Source organism: Pseudorca crassidens, chromosome 10, assembly GCF_039906515.1.
Source record: "Pseudorca crassidens isolate mPseCra1 chromosome 10, mPseCra1.hap1, whole genome shotgun sequence".
Taxonomy (NCBI): domain Eukaryota; kingdom Metazoa; phylum Chordata; class Mammalia; order Artiodactyla; family Delphinidae; genus Pseudorca; species Pseudorca crassidens.
In genome coordinates this window covers 95,847,455-95,867,079 of record NC_090305.1, presented here as the reverse complement: position 1 = coordinate 95,867,079, position 19,625 = coordinate 95,847,455, and the positions used below count along the sequence as shown (strand labels likewise).

The 19,625-nt window shown below is 42.0% G+C and overlaps 1 protein-coding gene across 8 annotated transcripts in view; it reads right to left on the bottom strand.

Moving 5' to 3' along the window:
• ITPR1 (inositol 1,4,5-trisphosphate receptor type 1) overlaps positions 1-19,625 on the bottom strand; it is a 319,623-nt gene that overhangs the window by 180,809 nt on the left and 119,189 nt on the right. For 5 of the 8 annotated variants that reach the window (XM_067755266.1, XM_067755267.1, XM_067755270.1 and 2 more), the window contains 7 exons: positions 12,159-12,245; positions 9,998-10,156; positions 7,745-7,843; positions 6,525-6,608; positions 6,281-6,427; positions 2,119-2,214; positions 404-448 (listed from right to left, as the gene is read on the bottom strand). In XM_067755266.1, coding sequence (XP_067611367.1) covers positions 404-448; positions 2,119-2,214; positions 6,281-6,427; positions 6,525-6,608; positions 7,745-7,843; positions 9,998-10,156; positions 12,159-12,245 — 717 coding nt within the window. The remainder of the gene's footprint in view (positions 1-403; positions 449-2,118; positions 2,215-6,280; positions 6,428-6,524; positions 6,609-7,744; positions 7,844-9,997; positions 10,157-12,158; positions 12,246-19,625) is intronic. The other 3 variants (XM_067755268.1, XM_067755269.1, XM_067755271.1) reach the window with 1 other exon arrangement.

Here is a 19,625-nt window from a genome sequence, read left to right as displayed (position 1 = left end):
CCTTATACACTCATTCCTTGAAGACATCCGAGTGAGTCATAGATTCAGGTCAACAGCAATGAGACGTTGGCATGTAAAAGGCTGGCTTCTACAGGGACCATCACCGTCTCCAACCTAGCAGTATTCCAAGAGATACCGTGAACTTCTGCAACTTAGAGATGGAGACCCCTTGACTAAGCACACAGAAAGAGCATCATGACCAACAGTCTCTTGGACCAACCAGGACACAAGGGGATATGACTGCCCTCCAGGGAAGCACAGAACAAGATCCTCTGTTAAGGCAGCGTAAGCTCTCCCCTTCCCCAGCACTCAGTGACCACAGGGGCAGTTTCGTACATGGGGTTCCAGATCACATGTCCTCACCCTACCAGAGGAAGACAAGAAGGCTCTTGTCCATACTTACTGAGGGCTGAAACTCCAGGCATTCTTCCTCAAAGTCAGGGTCTACCTGATGAAAAAGAATCATTAGGAAATTAAAACATCCATTGCTTTCTCAAGGACTTGGCCCCGCTAGCAGGAGACTTCAAGGCCTGCGAATATCTTTGGACAGCTAAGAACTTCTCCCTTCCCTCTGTTCACGAAACCAGCATGCCACAATCACAACACACGTCACATGAGTACAACACACATGGAACAATCTACCAGTCACCAATAGATGGCTCTCAAATGTAGACAGAGGAACACAAAGAATCCACTAGCAAAGCAACAGTTAAAAGCCTGAAATAAATAAAAGATCAGTACCCAGTGATTGATAATCCTGCTTATTTCTAGTTAGAAATAAAAAAAAATGTCTGGCTTCCAGCAAGAACTGCATTTGCCCCAGGACATAACAGATAATGCAACCGCCATTGATCTTTGGCAAACCATGTAATCAACGTTTCTCACAGCTGGTGGGCTGGGTCCATCATTTCCTATGGCTCCATTTCAAATTTCAACTTAGTCTTAATCTTCGGCTCTTCAATATTTCAAAACCATCAGTTCATACAAGTGTCAGGCATCCCGGGGGGGTTGGAACATTTAGATTCAGCCTTCCTTGGGGTCAGCTGCAGAAGCAACACTGACACCCAGGCATCACCTTGAAAATCTCTGAGCAGTCTCACCAGTGATACCAGATGACAGGAGGTGTCCCTTGATGTACGGCTAGAATCTGGTATGAATATGCATCGTACATCTTCCAGCAGATCAGAGTAAAACTCAACGTCTGTCACACAGTAACATGGCTCCTTAATTTAATACAAAAACTAAAACGGAAATTCCTCCCATCCTTCAGTGTTGAGTCTTGCCTTTCCTCAAAAACCCTTCACGGTCATTTAAAATACATTGCCTTGATTTTTTTACATTCCTGTAAGTAAAAGACCCTGTCTATCCACTAAAGCTCTGAGTAACCAGGCTGTATAAAATGACGTAATTCTTTATGGGCTTTAATGCTTCCAGCTTTACGTACCATGTTTCACTGCGGCCAAGTCTTGGTCATTCGTGTTAGGATCAGGATTGGTAAATAAGATGCGGTGAGAGCAGTCAACAAGAGCAAAATGGAAAGATCATCCTAAAACCCTGATTAGCATTATGTTTTTTAAGCTCGATCCTCTTAGCCACTGTCAAATACAGCTGACCCTTGAACGATGCGGGAGTTAACACGTGTATAAGTTATAGCTAGCCCTCCAAACCTGCGGCTCCCCATCTGCAGTTCTGCATTCTCGGATTCAACCAGCCACAGACCGCGTAGCACTGCAGTGTTTACTACTGAAAAACATCCACAGGTAACTGGACCCGTTCAGAGTTCAAACCCGCGTCGTTCAGAGTCAAATGTATACAACACAGTATTATTAAATAAAGTCACCAGGATGGACATTACATTCCCACCACAGCATTATTTTCTAACTGACCTTGTCCCCACAGCTTGATCAGAATCCCTGTCAAATACTAAAATGTGTTCACGATTTTTGCCTCTTCTTGTCTATAAGCAGGGAAATGAGGTGGAAGGAAACCGAAAAGCAGAAGGAAAAGCTAGGTAATGGAGCATTACCCTCAGCCCCTAACTACTCAATGGCTATAGGTAAGTGAGGAAAGAGCAGTACATCATCCTTGAAAGAGAAAAACTATGGGGCTGCCACTTACCTCTGCTGCTAAGTAATGCCCTGTAGCAAGATGCTTGAAACGGAAGAGGCTGTTCCAATATCCTGCTCCACCCCGACACGGGTCATGCTGGACCACCTGCAACAGGAGTGGAAGAAATGTCGATCCAAATGAGGGCGGCGCTGAATGTGAGACACCACCCAGAAGTCATAGTGCAGGAGCCGTATTTAAGCTGAAAAAAATCATTATCTTCCAACAAACGCGTAACAAGTATCATATGTATTGTTAAGCAATGTTTCTCCAAAGAAAAAAGAGTCCCCTAATTACCATGAAACGGTTGTAAGACAAAGTTCAGTGGTTTTCGGATTATTTGCCTTAATCATAAGGAAGAAGTTAAGATCCTGGACTTCATCCACAAAAGGCGAAACAAGCAACAAAAAAAGAATCTCATGGAAAACTGTAGCAATTTATCCATGCGCTCATGCACTATAATACATCCACACGCCTGAGCTTTGAAACTGGACACTCACAGTGCCTGGGCCAATTCAGCCTACAAATAAATGTAACCGTAGCTTCTGCTCATGATGGAATAACTGGCACTGGGAGTTGCTGCCATAAATAGGCACCTCACACAATACGTGAACATGCCATAGACAACGAGAAAACTGAGGAAGATGTGAGATACACAAAACAACTGGGTTCAGATGCTGGATGACAGGGAGCGCACAACTGTCATCTCTGAGGACAGGGACACAGGGTGATCTCCACGACTGCTCCAGCTTTCTGCTGGGAGGTCCCCTCTCTGGACAGTGGCATCGAGAAGAGGTATTCAAGCAGAGGAGACCAGTCTCACTGAGGTGAGGAGATATCAGAACTTAAGGAGGCTGAGGTGACTGGAATCTGTCAGGGCAGAATACAGAGCTCCCCAGAAAACAATTTCCAGAAATCTGCACAAGGGCCTCCTTTAGTCTTTGGCTAAATACCAAGCGGCATACGTGTAAGGTGAGACCCCACAAGGCCAAATAGAAAACGAGAGGGTAGTCGTAAGCTCAACGATCCAGGAGTTCACACAGGACTAGAAGGTGTTCTGATTCTAACAAGCCAGAGGAGAGGCCGGTTGAACACCTGGGGCATTCAGTATCGACATCAAAAGGCTCACACCTTAGTAGCTGGGCTAGTCTAGCCCTAAAAAAATGCTACAGTACACTTGACCCAATGACGCTTTAAAACAAACCTCCAAAGGGTCAAAGTGATCTGCAAGTAACTTTCTTTGTCTGGCAAAACAAAAGTCAATACTCTTTAAAGGAAGGCAGCAGATCCAGAGCGTCAACAAAGGAGCATCACAACATTGAGCATATTGTCATAATGCAGCGGACAGGCGAGAATCAGGAAAAGGCAGCCTGTCAGACAATATCGAATGACCCAGTGTGTCCATGTGGTTGGTGGAGGCTAGAGAAATACGTAACAGTGACCCCCAAATGTTCCCATTTTGATACATACCCACACATTCTGAGAATCTCAGTGGTTTCAAAGTAGGATAAACACACATACACACACTCACACGTGCATCAAGACACATCATAATGAGGTTAACGTAAACCAGAAAGAAAAAGAAAAAATTTTACAGTAGCTAGGGAAAAAAAGAGGCGCTATATGCAGGGAACAAAAGAAAACCACTGAATTCACATCAGAAAGTAATCTGTGCAAGACAACAATGGATGAACGCCTTCAAGTACAAAAAGAAATAACTGTCTATGTAAAATTCTACACTCAACAAAAATATCTTTCATGAATGAAGGCCATATGGAGAAATGAGAACCTTTAATACACTGCAGGTGGGGACATACAATAGTGCCTTCAAGACAGTCTGGCATTTCCTCAAAAAGTTAAACAAAGTAACCATATGACCCACAATTCCACTCCTGAGAGAACTGAAACTCCTCACAGAAACTTGTGCATGAATGTTCACAGCAGCATTATTCACAACAGCCAAAAAGCAGGAACAATCCAAATGCCCATGAATAGTAAATAAAATGTGGTATATCCATACAGTGGAATATTATTTGACAATAAAAAGAAATGAAATACAGATATGCATGGCAACATGGATAAACTTTGAAAATTTTATGCTAGGTAAGAGAAGTCAGGTACAAAGGACCACATATTGTAGGATACCATTTATATGAAATGTTCAACCCGGGCAAATCTACAGAGATAGAAAGTGGACCAGTTACCAGAGGTGGGGAGGGGCAAATCTGAAGAGAAATGAGCTGCGACTGCTATGGCTCAGGGATTCTTTTGGGTCAACTAAAAACCACTGAGAACTACACACTGTACATTTCTGAATTGTGTGACATATGAATTGTATCTCAATGAGGCTGTTATTTTCAAAAACGAAAAATAAACTGATCTTTTTAAATGAAGGTGAAATAAAGATATTCACGGACAAATATAAAGTTGTTTTCTTGTCTTCAAATGAGAGCTGAGAGAATTGGCCAGTGGCAGACTTGCACTACAGAAATGATAAGGGAGTTCTTTAGGCTGAAGGAAAATGATTCCAGATGAAAACTGAAATCTACACCAAAAAGTGAAGAGCTGGAGATGATGACTATGTGGGTAAAAGACTCCTGTCCTCTCGTTTTTCCATGTTTTTAAAATGCAAGTGACTCCTTAAACAAGGCAAAAAAAAAAAATAAAAACGCACTATGGAGTATATAGCATATATAGAATAAAATGCAAGAGAATATCACCACAAAGGACAGGAAGGGAGAAACAGAAGTGCAGCTGACCCTTGAAAAACACGACTTTGAACTATAAGGGTCCACTTACACGTGGATTTTTTTCAATATTAAATACTACAGTGCTACATGGTTGGATGAATCCACGAATACAGAGGAACCACGAACACCGAGGGCTAACTATTAGTTATACGTGGATTTTTAACCATGTGGAGGGTCAGTGCCCCTAACACCCGTGTTGTTCAAGATTCAACTGTATACTATCGTAAGGTTCTAACATCACGTGTAAAAAGTTATGACGATATGTAAAACTGACTGGCAATGAGGTGAAGACATATAATGAAAACCCTAAATCATGACCAGAAATATAAAACACATGGTGTTGCCTTCCTTCTTTTATTTGGAAGGGACACTTAAGTTTCTAAAATCCTCAAGAAGAAAATAAAAAAGGAAGACGTTCAGTGTTTCCCTAGAGTATTCAGAGGGAAAATTGGCAGGCAACAGTTTTGGGGGGGAGCAAAAATTAGACAGCTGTTGCTTCTCAGACGATAAAATATAGAAGATGGTCTACAGTGGACTTCTGGGTTAAGTGAGTCCATACTGCAAAAACTCTCCCCAAAAGGTTGACACGTTTAATTCATTTCAATCAGTTTGTGAGTGAAGAAGACATGGTACTTGCTTTTAAGGTTCTAAAGTCAGTCACGGTGACTTCGTAGGGTTCTGACATTTCTAATACTTTTTTCGTTTATGAATTAAGTTCCAAGTCCCTACAGCCTGGATATATCGCCCTTCAGGATCTGGTCTCCTAAAACAGTTTCTGTCTTATTTCGCATGACTATCCTCTGTTCCTCATCAAATGAGGTTACTGAGTTCTAACCCAAGGTTGCCTCACATTTCCAATTCCACGTTAGTATCTTATAGGAAGTGACTTACTCCATTCATCCCTTCCGTCTGAAATATAGGTCATCCCGTCAGCACCAGCTCGGATGCTACCTCCTTCAGGAAGTCTTCCTTGATCCCTTGCCCTCCCTCATCTACACATCCAGAGGACAGGGAATGTGCCTCTTTGTGCTTTGGAGGTGTAGATACTTCACCATCCACTATCTTTCCATCCTATCGCCAATGTGCAGTCACCTACACATTGTGATGGGTTAGGCACTTGATTACATATTGCTGTGATAGATAACTGAGCAAGGGAAAGAAAAAAACACAGAAGGAAGAGATGATCAGATGACCCAGAGAAAGAAATTTCTAACTTCAGTTGGGACTTGGCTTCCGAGGTAGCTATTCTTTTCCTCCACAGGAACATCTGGCATCCTTCAGATATGGCGTGATGTGTTTGTTTCTCTAAGTCATCCCAAGTCATCCATTGTTTTTGGAACAAGGTGGGTGTAAGTACCTGGATGTGACTTATTCCTATAAATCCATGAATCCTTTCTCCCTGCCCGCCCCACCCCATCCCTTACCTCCACCTCCCACAGGGCTTTGGAACTAGTGGCAGACGTGGCTGACTGCCGGCCGGTAGTTCTCAGGAAGACATGCTGCTTCTTCCTGTGCTCGTCACAGGTGAGAAACTTCTCCTGCTCGGCGTGGAACAGCCTCACCACGTCACCCTAAAAGTCAACACACGGAGGAATGAAGGAAAACGCATTTAAAAAGAGAACCAAAGAGGACCCAAGTGCTGCCCAGCCTGTAACGTATCAAACTTACCCCCTTTAATATGTCATCTTTGTTATCACTCCATTTCATGAAAAGGACTATTTTCCAGCTGGTATTGCAGTTGACGGAATTGACCTAGAAAACAAATTAGTTATTATTTCACATACCCCTCAACAACTGTGGTTTCCTGTGCCCAAATGCCTTATTTCTGCCCAAGAAGCAAGGCTGTGCTTCAGCCCTCCAAGCCTAAAGACTGACATCATGAAGATCATAGAACTTGCAAACTCAGTTGGCCTGATAGAAGTCTTTGGTAATAAATGGTTCATTTGTACCAGTCAGTATGTATGCTGCAACTCCGGCTAACAGAACCAAGCTTCCTGCCCCCCTGGAATGATATCTTCTTCTTCTTTTTTTTCCCCCAAGTCTCTTGTACTATAGCCAGACGTAAAGGCCCAGTGAAAACAAGTATGTATAAAATGAGATGAGCTACAAAGGCAAAAAAAAAAAAAAAAAAAGTCCAACGTATACATCCTAAAATGTTAATGATATAGCCATTGTTTGTAAACGAAATATATGCCAGGCACTGGGCTAACATTCACTAATATATTTTATCCTCAGCAACACCCTAAAAATAGCCATAACCATCATGCCCATTTCAGAGGTAGGAAAACTGATGCCCAGGGAGACTGGATAATGAACCTACAGTCACAGAGGTAGGGAAGGGCAGATTCAGGATTTGAATCCGTATCTGTCTGTTTCAGAGCTTGTGTCCTCCAAACAAACATTAGGCAAACATTTATGTCACCATCAAGTTATTGCCCTTGTGTCCTAAAATTGCCAATTAAGTTAAGTAGATGTACTGCCAAAAGTAAGATGTCACTCTCACAGGGCTGCCGATGGCCAGCAGTGTCCCCTTCTTATGAATTAGCACAAGACACACTCTTTAGAGAGACCAATTAGAAAAGGGTACCCCTCTGGCCAAAAACACTTGGTAAAGGGGGCCCTTCTCTCCTTAAAGAAATTAGAAAACAATCCCCCAGGGATACAAAGCTTAGCAAACTGAGCCCTCAGGTGACATCAGCCCCCACCCAATGAACAGGCTTATATAACCTCATGCGGCAGGCCTGGCTCTCAGTTTGTTCCCCTGCAGAATGGGTACACTGCCCCGAGTCACTACTCAAGTCGCTGTGAGCACGCACATGCTCTGGCCCCAGGAAGGTTTGCTCCTGCAGCATATGCCTGCCCACAAGCCATAACTTTATTTCCCTTACCTCGTTGCAGCCTGGGTTATCCACCAGCTGATGACTGCTGGCATGTAAGGGCTGGCCAGCATTCACGGGGTTCAGAACAACCTTGTCACCTATGACCACCTGGAAAGGAAAGGACCAATAGAGCATTTCACAAAACAGGTCAGGACTGCAGACTGACCAGTGGCTAGTTCTGGCAGGAGCTGTAAGAGCCTGCATAGAAGGCGGCCCAGCTTCCAGCAAGTAGAGTGATACAGCACAAATGCACAATTAACTCAGCTCAATATTCTATCATTACCTAAACGGGAAAAGAACTGGGAAAAGAATGGATACTTGTATGGGTATAACTAAATCACTTTGCTATACACCTGTAACTAACACATCATTGTTAATCAATTATACTCCAATATAAAATAAAAATTTTAAAATATATAAAGAATGGAATTTCAAAAAAAATAAAAATTAAAAAAAGATTTTAAAACCCCAAAGCCTGACCCTGACCAGGAAGAGGTGATGTTCACAAGCCTAAGGGTAAATTTTTGCCCACAACTGTCAATGATTATCCAAAGGCGATCTCCAAGTCAGTCAGAGCAGGAAGAAAAAAATCATATCTTCGTTAGCTTCAGTTAAGGCACTTGTACAAATAAGCTCTAACTAAATTTTAGGAGTAGAAGCAGATTATTGCCTGAAGTAAGTCTTTATCTTTGAAAGAATAAAGCTATAAATTTATATTTCTAAAGCAAAGGCTTTTATACTTTTTTGAAAAGTCGTATTAAGAAATACGTTTTCTATTATGACTCAGTCATACATAAAGAGTTTATGTGGCTATATGTGTATATACATATATGCATGTATATATAGAAAGATATAGAGATCTCTATTTATCTAAAAAAAAAAGTCACCCCCCCAAACAATCTTATCCCCATTATGTTTAACACAGCTTGATACTGCCTATTCTATTCCACTTTCTAAAATGAGTGTCCCAAGCTACTAAATTGATCTCTTGGCCCATGAGTAGATGAATACCTGTCCTTTGAAAGACACTACTCTACAAGTATTCAAGTCCATCTTACTTTCTCAACTAAGGCACAGCTAAACAGGTAAGCTTAAAGGACAGGAAAGCAAAGGACTTGCAAACATGAAGTTCAGAGCAAAGCACCCTTGTCTTTTATTATGGGAGTGGAAGGAAGAAGAATAGAAAGGATGGTTTCCTAAGGTGTAAAACACACCTATTCTCAGTTTGATACATTTGGGGAACACATACAACTAAATTTTCTCTAACTCAAAATATATGCAAGTTAAATATGTCAAAAAACCCAACCCTTTAGGTGAAACCTAAGCTTTACTGGACTTACTCTTCTATACTCAGTTGATGATCACTGTGCACTGTACACCCGCTGCGAGGGGGCTGCTCAGGTACTAGAGGCTTCACGTATATTGTACAGACTTTAATATGCACACAAACATATAAACTGAAACATATTTAAACGACCCAAAGCTTGTATACTTAAATATTAAAAAATGGGAAAACCCAGTTTCAGGTGAAGGCAAGTTAAGCTTTTTGACAAGATTTCACACTGTTTAAATACATATTTCTTTTTGGTGGAAAACAACTATTTCAGAATCTTAATGAGGTTGGAAATGCAGCTGATAGCATTGAAACATAGTCACTGTTAAGTATATGCCCACATAATGACTTACTAACGTAGCTAATAAGTATCAGAACTGTTCTAAGTCACCCTGGAAAGGATTTCTGGGGCTTTATAACTTAATCACCCCTCAGGAGAGGAGCCAGCTCGGGACCAACCACAGTCATTGAAATGGAAGCAAGAGCCTGCAGAGTTATCAAGAGCAACTGAGGATAATCCTAAAATCCACTCTCCTTCCCTGATCTACTTCCTTTCCATCCTTCTGTCCTAACTTTATTTCCGCAATAGAGAACCATTTCTTTTCCACTACTGATCTAGAAGGACAGGGACACTCCCCAGGACACTCATACATGATAGCTGCTTTTGTGGTAAAGTTACTCAAGTAATGGGCTCCTCATATGATTTTTTTCAGAAGCCCAGTAGGAAAAAAACAGAGCTACTGTATTTAGGTCACATTGCTCTCCAAACTTCCCTGTTTCCCAAACACTGGTTTCCATGGTGATTTCCTTCTCCTCATACGGGATAAGCCTCTGGCTCCAACTTTAAATTTCTCTTAGTTGACTCTAGTGTACAGTTATGGTTGGAGGCCTGGCACGGAGCACGCCCTGGGCTGGGCATGTGCACTTACACTGTCTCCGATGGATCGCAGCTTGTAGAATGGCTGAATGTAAAACCAGGACCCTTCGTTGCCAGCCTCGTCCAACGTTACTCTCATGGCATTCTTCTCCAGCAGAGCTGGAAGCCTCTTATTCACTGTTAGGTATTTATTACTTTTCAAATGCAAGAGCTGAAAACCACCAAGAGAATAAGGTGAGTGTTAGCACGTCCCCGAATCTCTACATTTCTCTCTCAGTCATACAAGATATGTATCAAACACTCCTCCCATCACTGAGCCACCTGTGAAGTTAGAGAACCACAGAAGTGGTTAAGGCAGGGAATGATTAGAAAAGAAGGAGGACCAAAGGGAGCAGAAGTAGAAGGAAGAGGAGAAGACATTTTTTTCCCCCCAACACAGCCCTGGACAAGATGGGTGTCGCTCAGGTCAAGTGCACCATCAGCTAGGAACATCACTCTGCCATTGGTTAGCAGCAAGGGGTCTAACCCCAGGTAAAGGGACTAAAGAACTGCAGTCTGAATATGCCCTGACATGAAGTTAAGGAGCTAAGGAAGGGCACTTCTGAACAAGAGAAACAGTTCAATTTAATAAGTGACCCCATCAGGGGACTGTCAATTCACTTGGAAAAAACACGGCTGCTATGGATTTCCACCTTGAATTTCTAAGCACTCTATTCTTAATTCTTGTGTAACGGTTACATGAAGGAGCTGGAAAGATGGAAGATCTAGATGCGAAACGTCTCATAGTAAGTCTAGACCAGGAAGAGCTGACCAAGGCTTCCCAACTCAACAGGCTGTAAGAGAAGATGGTGGGGAATAGGAAAGACCGTCCAATCCCTGGAGAAATGGTAAGACTAGCATGGGACACCACCTCCAACTGCCAGTATCTCCCTTTTCAGGTTAACAGATACAGTTTCTAGAACACTCCTAGGAGGCCCACAAATCTTCTTGTCTGATCTGTGAGTCCCTGACATCCCCTGGCCATGATACATAAGGCAATGCCTTCCCAAGCTTCCGTGGTACTCTGATGAGTAGTACCTCTGATCTTCCATGCACCTCTCCAAGGGCTGGACTTAGCTGGCTTATAACCTGGCATTACCTACAGGTGATCCTCAAGATCTAGGCTGGGAAAATAAGAAATATTAGGTCATAAGTATTCACAGCACACTCTGTGACAGGTACCTCTCAATCATCCTAGGCCGCACATACCATTATTATTCCCATTCTGCTAGTGAGCCAGCTGAACCATGGCAAGAATTCTTGCCCAATACCTACCAGGAAAAAAAGTGGGAAGGAACTCCTTTGTCATTTGTAAAGTTAATATTAGTATTAGTAAAGAGAGACAAATGAGGAGTTTGGGATTAACGTATACACACTATTCTATATATAAAATAGATGAACAACAAGGACCTACGGTATAGCACAGGGAACTATATTCAATATCTTGTAATAACCTATAATGCAAAATATCTGGAAAAGAATCGATATATGCACATATGTATAACCGAACCACTTTGCTATATACCTGAAACTAACACAACACTGTAAGGTAACTATACTTCAATTTTTAAAAATGGTTTTAAAAAAAGCCACATTTGGCACTGGACTTCTTCACACAGTTTTCTGCAAGGATAGACCTAGGTGGATTTTTTTTTTTTTTTTTTTAGCAAAACCTGCTGTAGCTGTTTCTTAAATGGTGTTTTATCCTGTCAAATTTGAAGGTACCAGATATAAACAAGTAAACCTCACAACCCGTGAGGTAAGACATGAGACCTATCATCAAATATTCTACCTGAAGGTACAGAATTGCTCTTCTTACTTCTGGTGACCAGCTCTTGAACCAACTTTTACCAAACATGAAGAACTTTCAAGCAATGCAAGTTACGCAAAAGCGCAACAGCCAGGCTCCTCTTCAGACAGGGAGCCTCCCATCTAAAAACTGTGGACAGATTTTAAATTAACAGTACAGGGGAGAGAAGTGGACCCTTGCACTGAGAGAGAACCAACTAAAAGCCCAAGAGTCCAGCCCACATCACAAGAAATGCTAGACCTTTTGCAATAAACTGGCTGTGTCCACAGAGTCCTATCTGTCCAAACCGGGTTTCGTGTGCTTGTTTTTCGATTCACTCTTTGTAAAGCTTCAGCTCCACGACAGAACAGCGGCTTTGACCCACCTGGATTACATTGCCATACTGGATCACGGTCCCCAGCAATTTCCTGTTTTCTGTCTCATTCTGCTTCTTTTCCAAGTCTGCGGCATGCTGTACATAGAGGAGGAAGATTGGTCACAAAGAGGAAACAATGGGTTATATATTTCTCTGCCGCAAGGCAAAAGCAATATAGCCAGTTCATACAAGAACCACAAAAATAAGCAAATACCTAAGTACACTCTGAGGCTAAGTGCAATGAGCAAGGGGTTCAAGAAACCAACCCACTATGCCTTGTTTGCTGGCCTTCTTGGTTTTTCAAACATGTATTCATTTTTTAAGGAATTCATGGACATCTGGTTAGGGTGAGACTAAGTCACAAGCTTATGTATTTTTAAAGAAAATAGGGTAGGGTTGGAAGGGAATTTGTATAGCCCTTTTATGATTTGTACAGGTCTTCTTTATAGCTTTGGAGTAAAATAAAACAGCATTTAAATACTGGTTTTGTGACCTGGAATGTGTTAGTTAACATCTTTGCAATCCTCAGTTTCCTCTTTTGTAAAATGAAAATAAAAATAGTACCTTCACCTCACAGGAATCACACAGCACGGTATCTCATCATTGTGGCATTCATGGAGTGTTAGTTATTATTGTTACATACCAATTATAATTTATTTAGTTTTCACAGTAGTTCCCTGAGGAGAAGATCATTATCTCAATTTCATAAAGAAGAAACAGAGAGATGAAAAAGTTTGGTCGACACTGCATAGCTAGTTGAGTGGGTACAAAAGGAGCACTGTTTTCTCTACTACTGTGTATATTTGAAATTTTGCTTAATAATGTCATTTTTTAAAAATTACACATCTATTAAGTAAGTAAGAGATAATCCTCAAACCCATATTTGGGTTAACTCCAGATTTACACATTCACAAATGAGGCTGGAGATATTACTAGTGCAGCTCTGGCAGGCCAGGGAACATGGTAAAACCAAATAGAGGGTTCCCATAACAGTTTGCCAAGGCCACCAACCCGCACAGTCATTTTTCCTTCGTTCACCTGTGTAGCTCTGCAAGTCTGTTAGCATATTATAACCACACTCAAGGGGAACTAGTTTCATCCTAGGCAATTAAACTGCCGTTCCAATCTCTGATTCCCAAACCCAGACTAAGTAAAACAAAAGAAAAATAACGGAAGAAATACGGCATCTAATCTGATGGGTGACAGAAGCATGATGATGACCAATGATGTACTTCGGAATTGCTTCCAACGTTCTCTTCGTAGAGTCTCCCCTTGCCTTGAGGCAAGATGCGACCAGATGCCAGTGGGTTAATGGGCTTCTTTCCCAGGGAGCACGTCCGCGTTTCCACACAACCCTTCTGGACTTGGTCTTGGTTCCACCACAGACCAGCTTTACCATCTTGGCCAGGTCGTTTAATCTCACCAAGCCTCATTCAGCATTCTCATCCACAAAATGAGGACAATACAAGCCTTTTTTCTCCCTAATCATAGACATTACAGAAAATGCATACCAGACACAAAATAGGCATTCAATAAATTTTAACCAATGTTATACACAAGTTTATGTAACTAAGAAACGTTCTAATGAAAATTTCAAAAGGTGAACTAAGGTGGGTGGGTGAAGAATCTTTCAGTTTCCTTCTAATTCAGCATTCGCTCCACCTCTACCTGGAGTATAGGTATTTTTAGGAAGGAACATCTTTTGAGAAAAATAAGCTGCAGGAAGCAACCCTAAACTAAAAAGAAACCACATTTATAGGAGGGTAAGGATTTGCCTAAGTTTGTGTGGCTGACTGCAAGTTTGCAGCATATGTCTCAATCCTTTAAAACAATGGTCTATTCAGAGGCTTCCCTCTTTCTGTTTCGGAATTAGTTACCAGTCTGCTATTCTCAGTTACAAAAAGGTAATATCCACTGGGTTCGAGACACATCCAGAAATAATACCAGCGCAGACACCATGGCAATCCTTGGCATCCAAACCGCCCTAGGCATGGCTCTCCCCAACTCTCTCTTCCCCTCCATAAACACCTTCCCATCCCCTCCTCCCACCTCCGTTCTCCCTATTTTCATGCCTGAGCTGTACCCTATCCAAAGAGCTCTACAGTACCCACAGGTTCTGCAGGTAGTTTTAAAAAAAAAAAACACACTGGACTGAATCCACTTGGAAGGCAGGTTTATACTTTGCAGAGAGCCACTTATTCTTTCTGCTAAGCAGTTCTCAGCTAATAAGGACAGGAAAGTTGAGAAAGCAAAAAAATGTCAAAGCGGGGGGAATCAAGGAATTCAGTAAAATAAAACAACATTTTCCAACAAACAAATACAAATGTTCTCTGCTCGAAACACCACACCAAAAGGATTCACCTTGAGAAAATTATAAAGTAGTGTTTCTTGAACTTAAATGATATAAGGGCTCCTGTTTAAGAGGGAAAATTCTCATGGGTATTCCTCTTACTCTCAAGAATTTCCAGTGGCTTCAATCTAAGAAATATTCATCTAAAATATTAAGTTCCTACCTACGCTCAGACTAAGTACACAAGTGGTAATCCAGTGGTCACTGGCATATCTAAAAGGAAAGGTCAGATTAGTCACCAAGAAGACACATATTTCATAGTTAAGACTAATTAAACACCAGCAGCTCTAAAGATTAAAGGTCATTCGTGTACAAACATACAAAAGATAAAATTAGAACAGAAAATACACAACTGGAGAATAAATATCTAAGAATATCAAATATCACATCTGAAAACTCCATTAAAAGGTTTAATGATGACCAAGCCTACATATAACTACTAAACAAACATTCCATGCATTAAGCTTACAGACCATTCTAAGAATTCACTTTTCCTATACGCACTCTTTGTTTAAGGAGAAAACTCTCCCACTCACTTCACTTTTTACTAAGTGTACAAATACTATATATGTGTTCATTTGAGTTCACAAATCAGTCTTTAGATAACTCCTCCACAAAACCAAATTTGTTCCCTTCCCTCAGTTTTACTGATATAACTGACATATAATTGGGCTTTCAGAAAAAAGAAAATTCATCATGATTTTTAGTTCAAAAGGTTGATTAAAAAGGAAGTAAAACTAACACATTTTAAATCAACTATACTCCAATAAAAAATTAATTTAAAAAAATAAAATTTAAAAAAAGGAAGGACAGTGCAGACAATACCTGGGCCCACTGATCAAGGCTGCTTTCACCCTTGAAAAAATTAAATCTGGTCTATTAAATCCCTCAAGTATATTCTAAAGAGGAGCCCACACTGTAGGACAGTGAATTTGGGGCTTCCCTGGTGGCGCAGTGGTTGAGAGTCTGCCTGCCGATGCAGGGGACACGGGTTCGTGCCCCGGTCCCGGAAGATCTCACATGCCGCGGAGCGGCTGGGCCCGTGAGCCATGGCCGCTGAGCCTGCGCGTCCGGAGCTTGTGCTCCACAACGGGAGGGGCCACAGCAGTGAGAGGCCCGAGTACCGCAAAAAAAAAAAAAAGACAGTGAATTTGTATAACCTTTCTGAAGAATAATCCAGCAATATCTACCAAAAAGTTGTTCAACGTGCATAACTTTGATTTAGCAATCCCATTTCTGGGAGTTTCTCTAAGATAATCTGGCATGTGCACAAGGCCATAACCATCATTTATTTTTGGGGGGAATGGCAAAAACTGTCAGAATCCTAAATACCTCCTCCCCCCATAGGGATTGGCTGTCTAAAATTACAGTACTGCTATATCATGGAGTAATCAAGTAGCCATTAAAAATACAGAGGTACCTATTTATTCATGACATATTAAGTGGGAAAAAAAGCAGGTGAAAGAAAGAGAAGGACTTCCCTGGCGGCCCAGTGGTTCAGACTCCACGCTTCCAGTGCAAGGGGCATGGGTTCAATCCCTGGCCAGGGAACTAAGATCTCACATGCCGCGTGGCACCGCCAAAAAAAAAAAAAGGAAGAAAGTGAGATGGCATGCCCCCTTTAATACTTTAAAATATAGAGATAAAGGAATAAAATAGGGGATGGGAGACTGGGGCACACACCAAGATTATCTTTGAGGATTAAGGTTTAGAGATCATTCTTTTTTTCCCTTTTCTTACTCATGTATACTTTGGAGCTCACTTCTTCCTACAATACTCACTTCAGAAACACCTTCATCGTACCTCTGTGGCAAGAAGCCTAGATTTTTAAAAAGCCATCTTAAATGTGTTATCTTTTCAATATTTAAAAATCCCAATAATTTAAGTACCTCTTGCTCTTTTCCCTTACACAATGGGCTGCGGACAGTTCTGAATTTCTAAGGGAGAAATCACGCTCTATGCTATGGTCTCTACCACCATGAATCACCACAGACATTACAATGTTCCCTAAGCAACATCAAGGTCAACCCCATCACAGTCACCTGTTATTTTATTTCAGAAATGGAGAAACCATTATTAAATTACTACAGAGACGTCACTGGAACAATGGGGAACCTTATTTAAGGTCAACAAGCTCTGAAGTATCTAACATAAATATTAAGGCTTCTGAAAACAAGCAAGGCAGGACCCAGGCTTCAGATGACAATAAAGACTCCTCACTCCTCTGGTTCCTCCTAGCTTGTAGAAGCTATGGCTTAAGGTAATGGACCATTTCTCAGAACCAAAACAATGTAGGTGCTGTTTCAAGGTAACAGGTAAAAATGCTGTCAGGAAACGGCAGTCGAGGGCTGTAGAACAAATTATGTGATTTGCAGATGGTGGAACCTCATTCTGCCAAGAGTCTTGGGAAATCACGACCAGGGGAGTTAGAACCCAGTTATTCTCTCAGAACGAACAGACACACATAGCAACCAGCCACTAGATGTCATTGTCCTTCAGGGAGTTGGTGGCATGTTGCTTATCCTAGTCAAAAGGAAGTCAACTGGTCTAGACGACTAATTCCTTAAATGGCATTAATTTAAAATAATCTGACCTTTGATTGGGGTGCTCCACAGTAGCTGACAAAAATAAAAATGAAAACCCACTGGAGACTGGCCGTCCGCCCCCAAAGGCAAGCGGCTGCCCAAAATACAACATTTTAATGACGGCACTAGAACATGTGCATGACTTTCAGACACAAGAGGGGGAAAGAAAGGTCCAGCCAAGCAGGAAAGCAGGAACTGCACAAAGTTAACAGCCAAGACCTGCAAGTCATGTCAGGGATCCTGAACCAGGAGACAGTGCTGGTTTCCTTTTAAAATTTATTTAAAACAGAAACAGCATGAAAGAGAGAATTTACTGTTTATTTTAGTAAGGAGTTCAAAGTTCTTGGTCACCTTTAGGATCGCCTTTTTCAACTCTGTGGCTTTTTCATGGTTCATTTGTGGGAAGGGGCGGGAAAAGGAACTGCTGATGAAACAACACACGTATCACAGGCTGAGAACAGTTGGCCAGAGGACGTCATCCTGCTGAGCCATTCCTGTACTGGTGTTGAGTGTTCCGTTTTAAACTTTAAGGGAAGTAGCTGCCAACATTTTTTAAAAACTGAGAGATGACACATCAAAGCACGGATTTTAGCTTCTCTTGAAGAAGCAGAAGATGCGGCGGCAGTTCCTGGCCCACCTTCCCACGCAGCAATGGCAGGGGAGCGGAGCTGCCCCCCAGACCCGCACACAGGCACACGCCCCTTAACAACCCAGCCCACCAAGGCCTCTTGGTTCCAACTGGCTTCCTGCTTGGCCATGAGGAATCTGAATTTACAACTACAGCTGTAAAGCGCGTAGGAGAAGAAAGGGTTTGAGACGGACTAAGAATACCTCAGTGGACAGAATCAATTTCATCCGAGAAAAGGGGCCGCAGGACTGCTAAGGCCACACTCCTTCCACCAAGATGACCCCACAGGCGTACGTGCTAAATGGCTCTCCCAAGAGACGTGCAGAATTGAGCAACCTTTCCTACCCATTTAACTCGATTCCCATGCTCCCAGTACAGACTTCGGGGGCGTCCTGGATCCTCACAGTGATTGGGGAAGGAGGGGATCGCTACTCATACTTCACGGACAAGAGCCAGGGATGCTGGATGCCCTGAAATGTATAGCACAGTCCTGTGCAAGGAAGAAGCATCGTTCCTCCCACACAATTTGGTATTCCGGTGGACAGTCACACGGCTTAAAAAGCTGCAACTTCTGAGCCAAACCCTTAACTCCACTTTACACATGAACACAAAGCATGGATCTGCATGGTTCAATTAATAATATTATTAACACCTTTTCCAAAACTGAGGGTGTTATTTAATAAAGAGAAGCGTGTACCTTGCATTCTTAGTAACATTACCAAGAGCGGCTGACCATTTTGGAACACATTATGGAAAACATGCTTTTTGGGTCACCAGTACTATAGACCTACATCGGCCACAGTCTTCAGCTGCCTCATTCACGGGGTCTATAGAAATAGGTAAAAGCATTTATTTCCTTACGTCCTCTAGAGTGACTGTGCAATTATAAAATTTATTACTTTCCCTTTATTTTGCCTTTATAATTCAGTTTCAAAACTTTGATATCTTGGGAGATTATATTATTTACAGATTTTATTTCCTATTTATATTTATAGTTACATAATATTTGCTATTCAGAGGGAGCAATGGGTCTGCTGAGGTTGAGAATATCTGCCCTAAAACCATTAAAATAATGATGCAATCCCAGAAGCCTTCAAAGCAATCTCTTTGCTTCTGTTGTTTTCTTTTTCTCTCCTACCCTCTTACTCCCACAGGATGCCTCACTCTGAGGCTTACCTGTCACCTCCTCTTCCTCCAGAAAGCCCTCCCTGACTACCATATCACCCATCCTTAAACTCAAAAGCGGATTTGACTGCCCCTTCTAGGTGCTCCCACAGCCTCAGTGGTTTGCCCTATAATAGAACTTGCTACAGTCGTGTCACTACCTCTTTACTCTTAATTAGCTATTAAGCTCCCAGAGGGTTACGATGCTGTCACAGTTTTATCACCATCACCTAGCACAGTGCTCACTCATTCATTCAAGAACTATTTCTTGAGCACCTACTATGTGCCAGACACTACTACAATGCACTGGGGATACAGTGGTGAACAAGACAGGCACTGCTCCTCATCTTGTGGTGTCGTCACTCTACTGAGTGACAGATGCTAATTAAGGGAACTTTTAAATATAACTGCAGACTTTGATCAGTGCAGAGAAAGATATAAACAGGGTGCTATGACGGAGGAAAGCAAGGAACACATGGCTTAGATAAGGAGATGGGGAGAGACCTCACTGAGATGACTTAAACTGAGAGATGAAGGAGGCAGAGGTCTTAGCTTAGGCAAAGTCAGGAGAAGACTGTTCTCAACAGGACAAATTGCAAGCGCTAAGCTCGTGAGACTGTTAGGAGTCTGTGGTGCTCAAAAAAATAAAACGAAAGGACACAGAGCAAGTCTAGCTGGTTCAGAAGCCTCAGAGGGAAAGCAGCGTCCAGCAGGCACAAAGTCTGCATTTCATTTTAAGGGCCATGAGT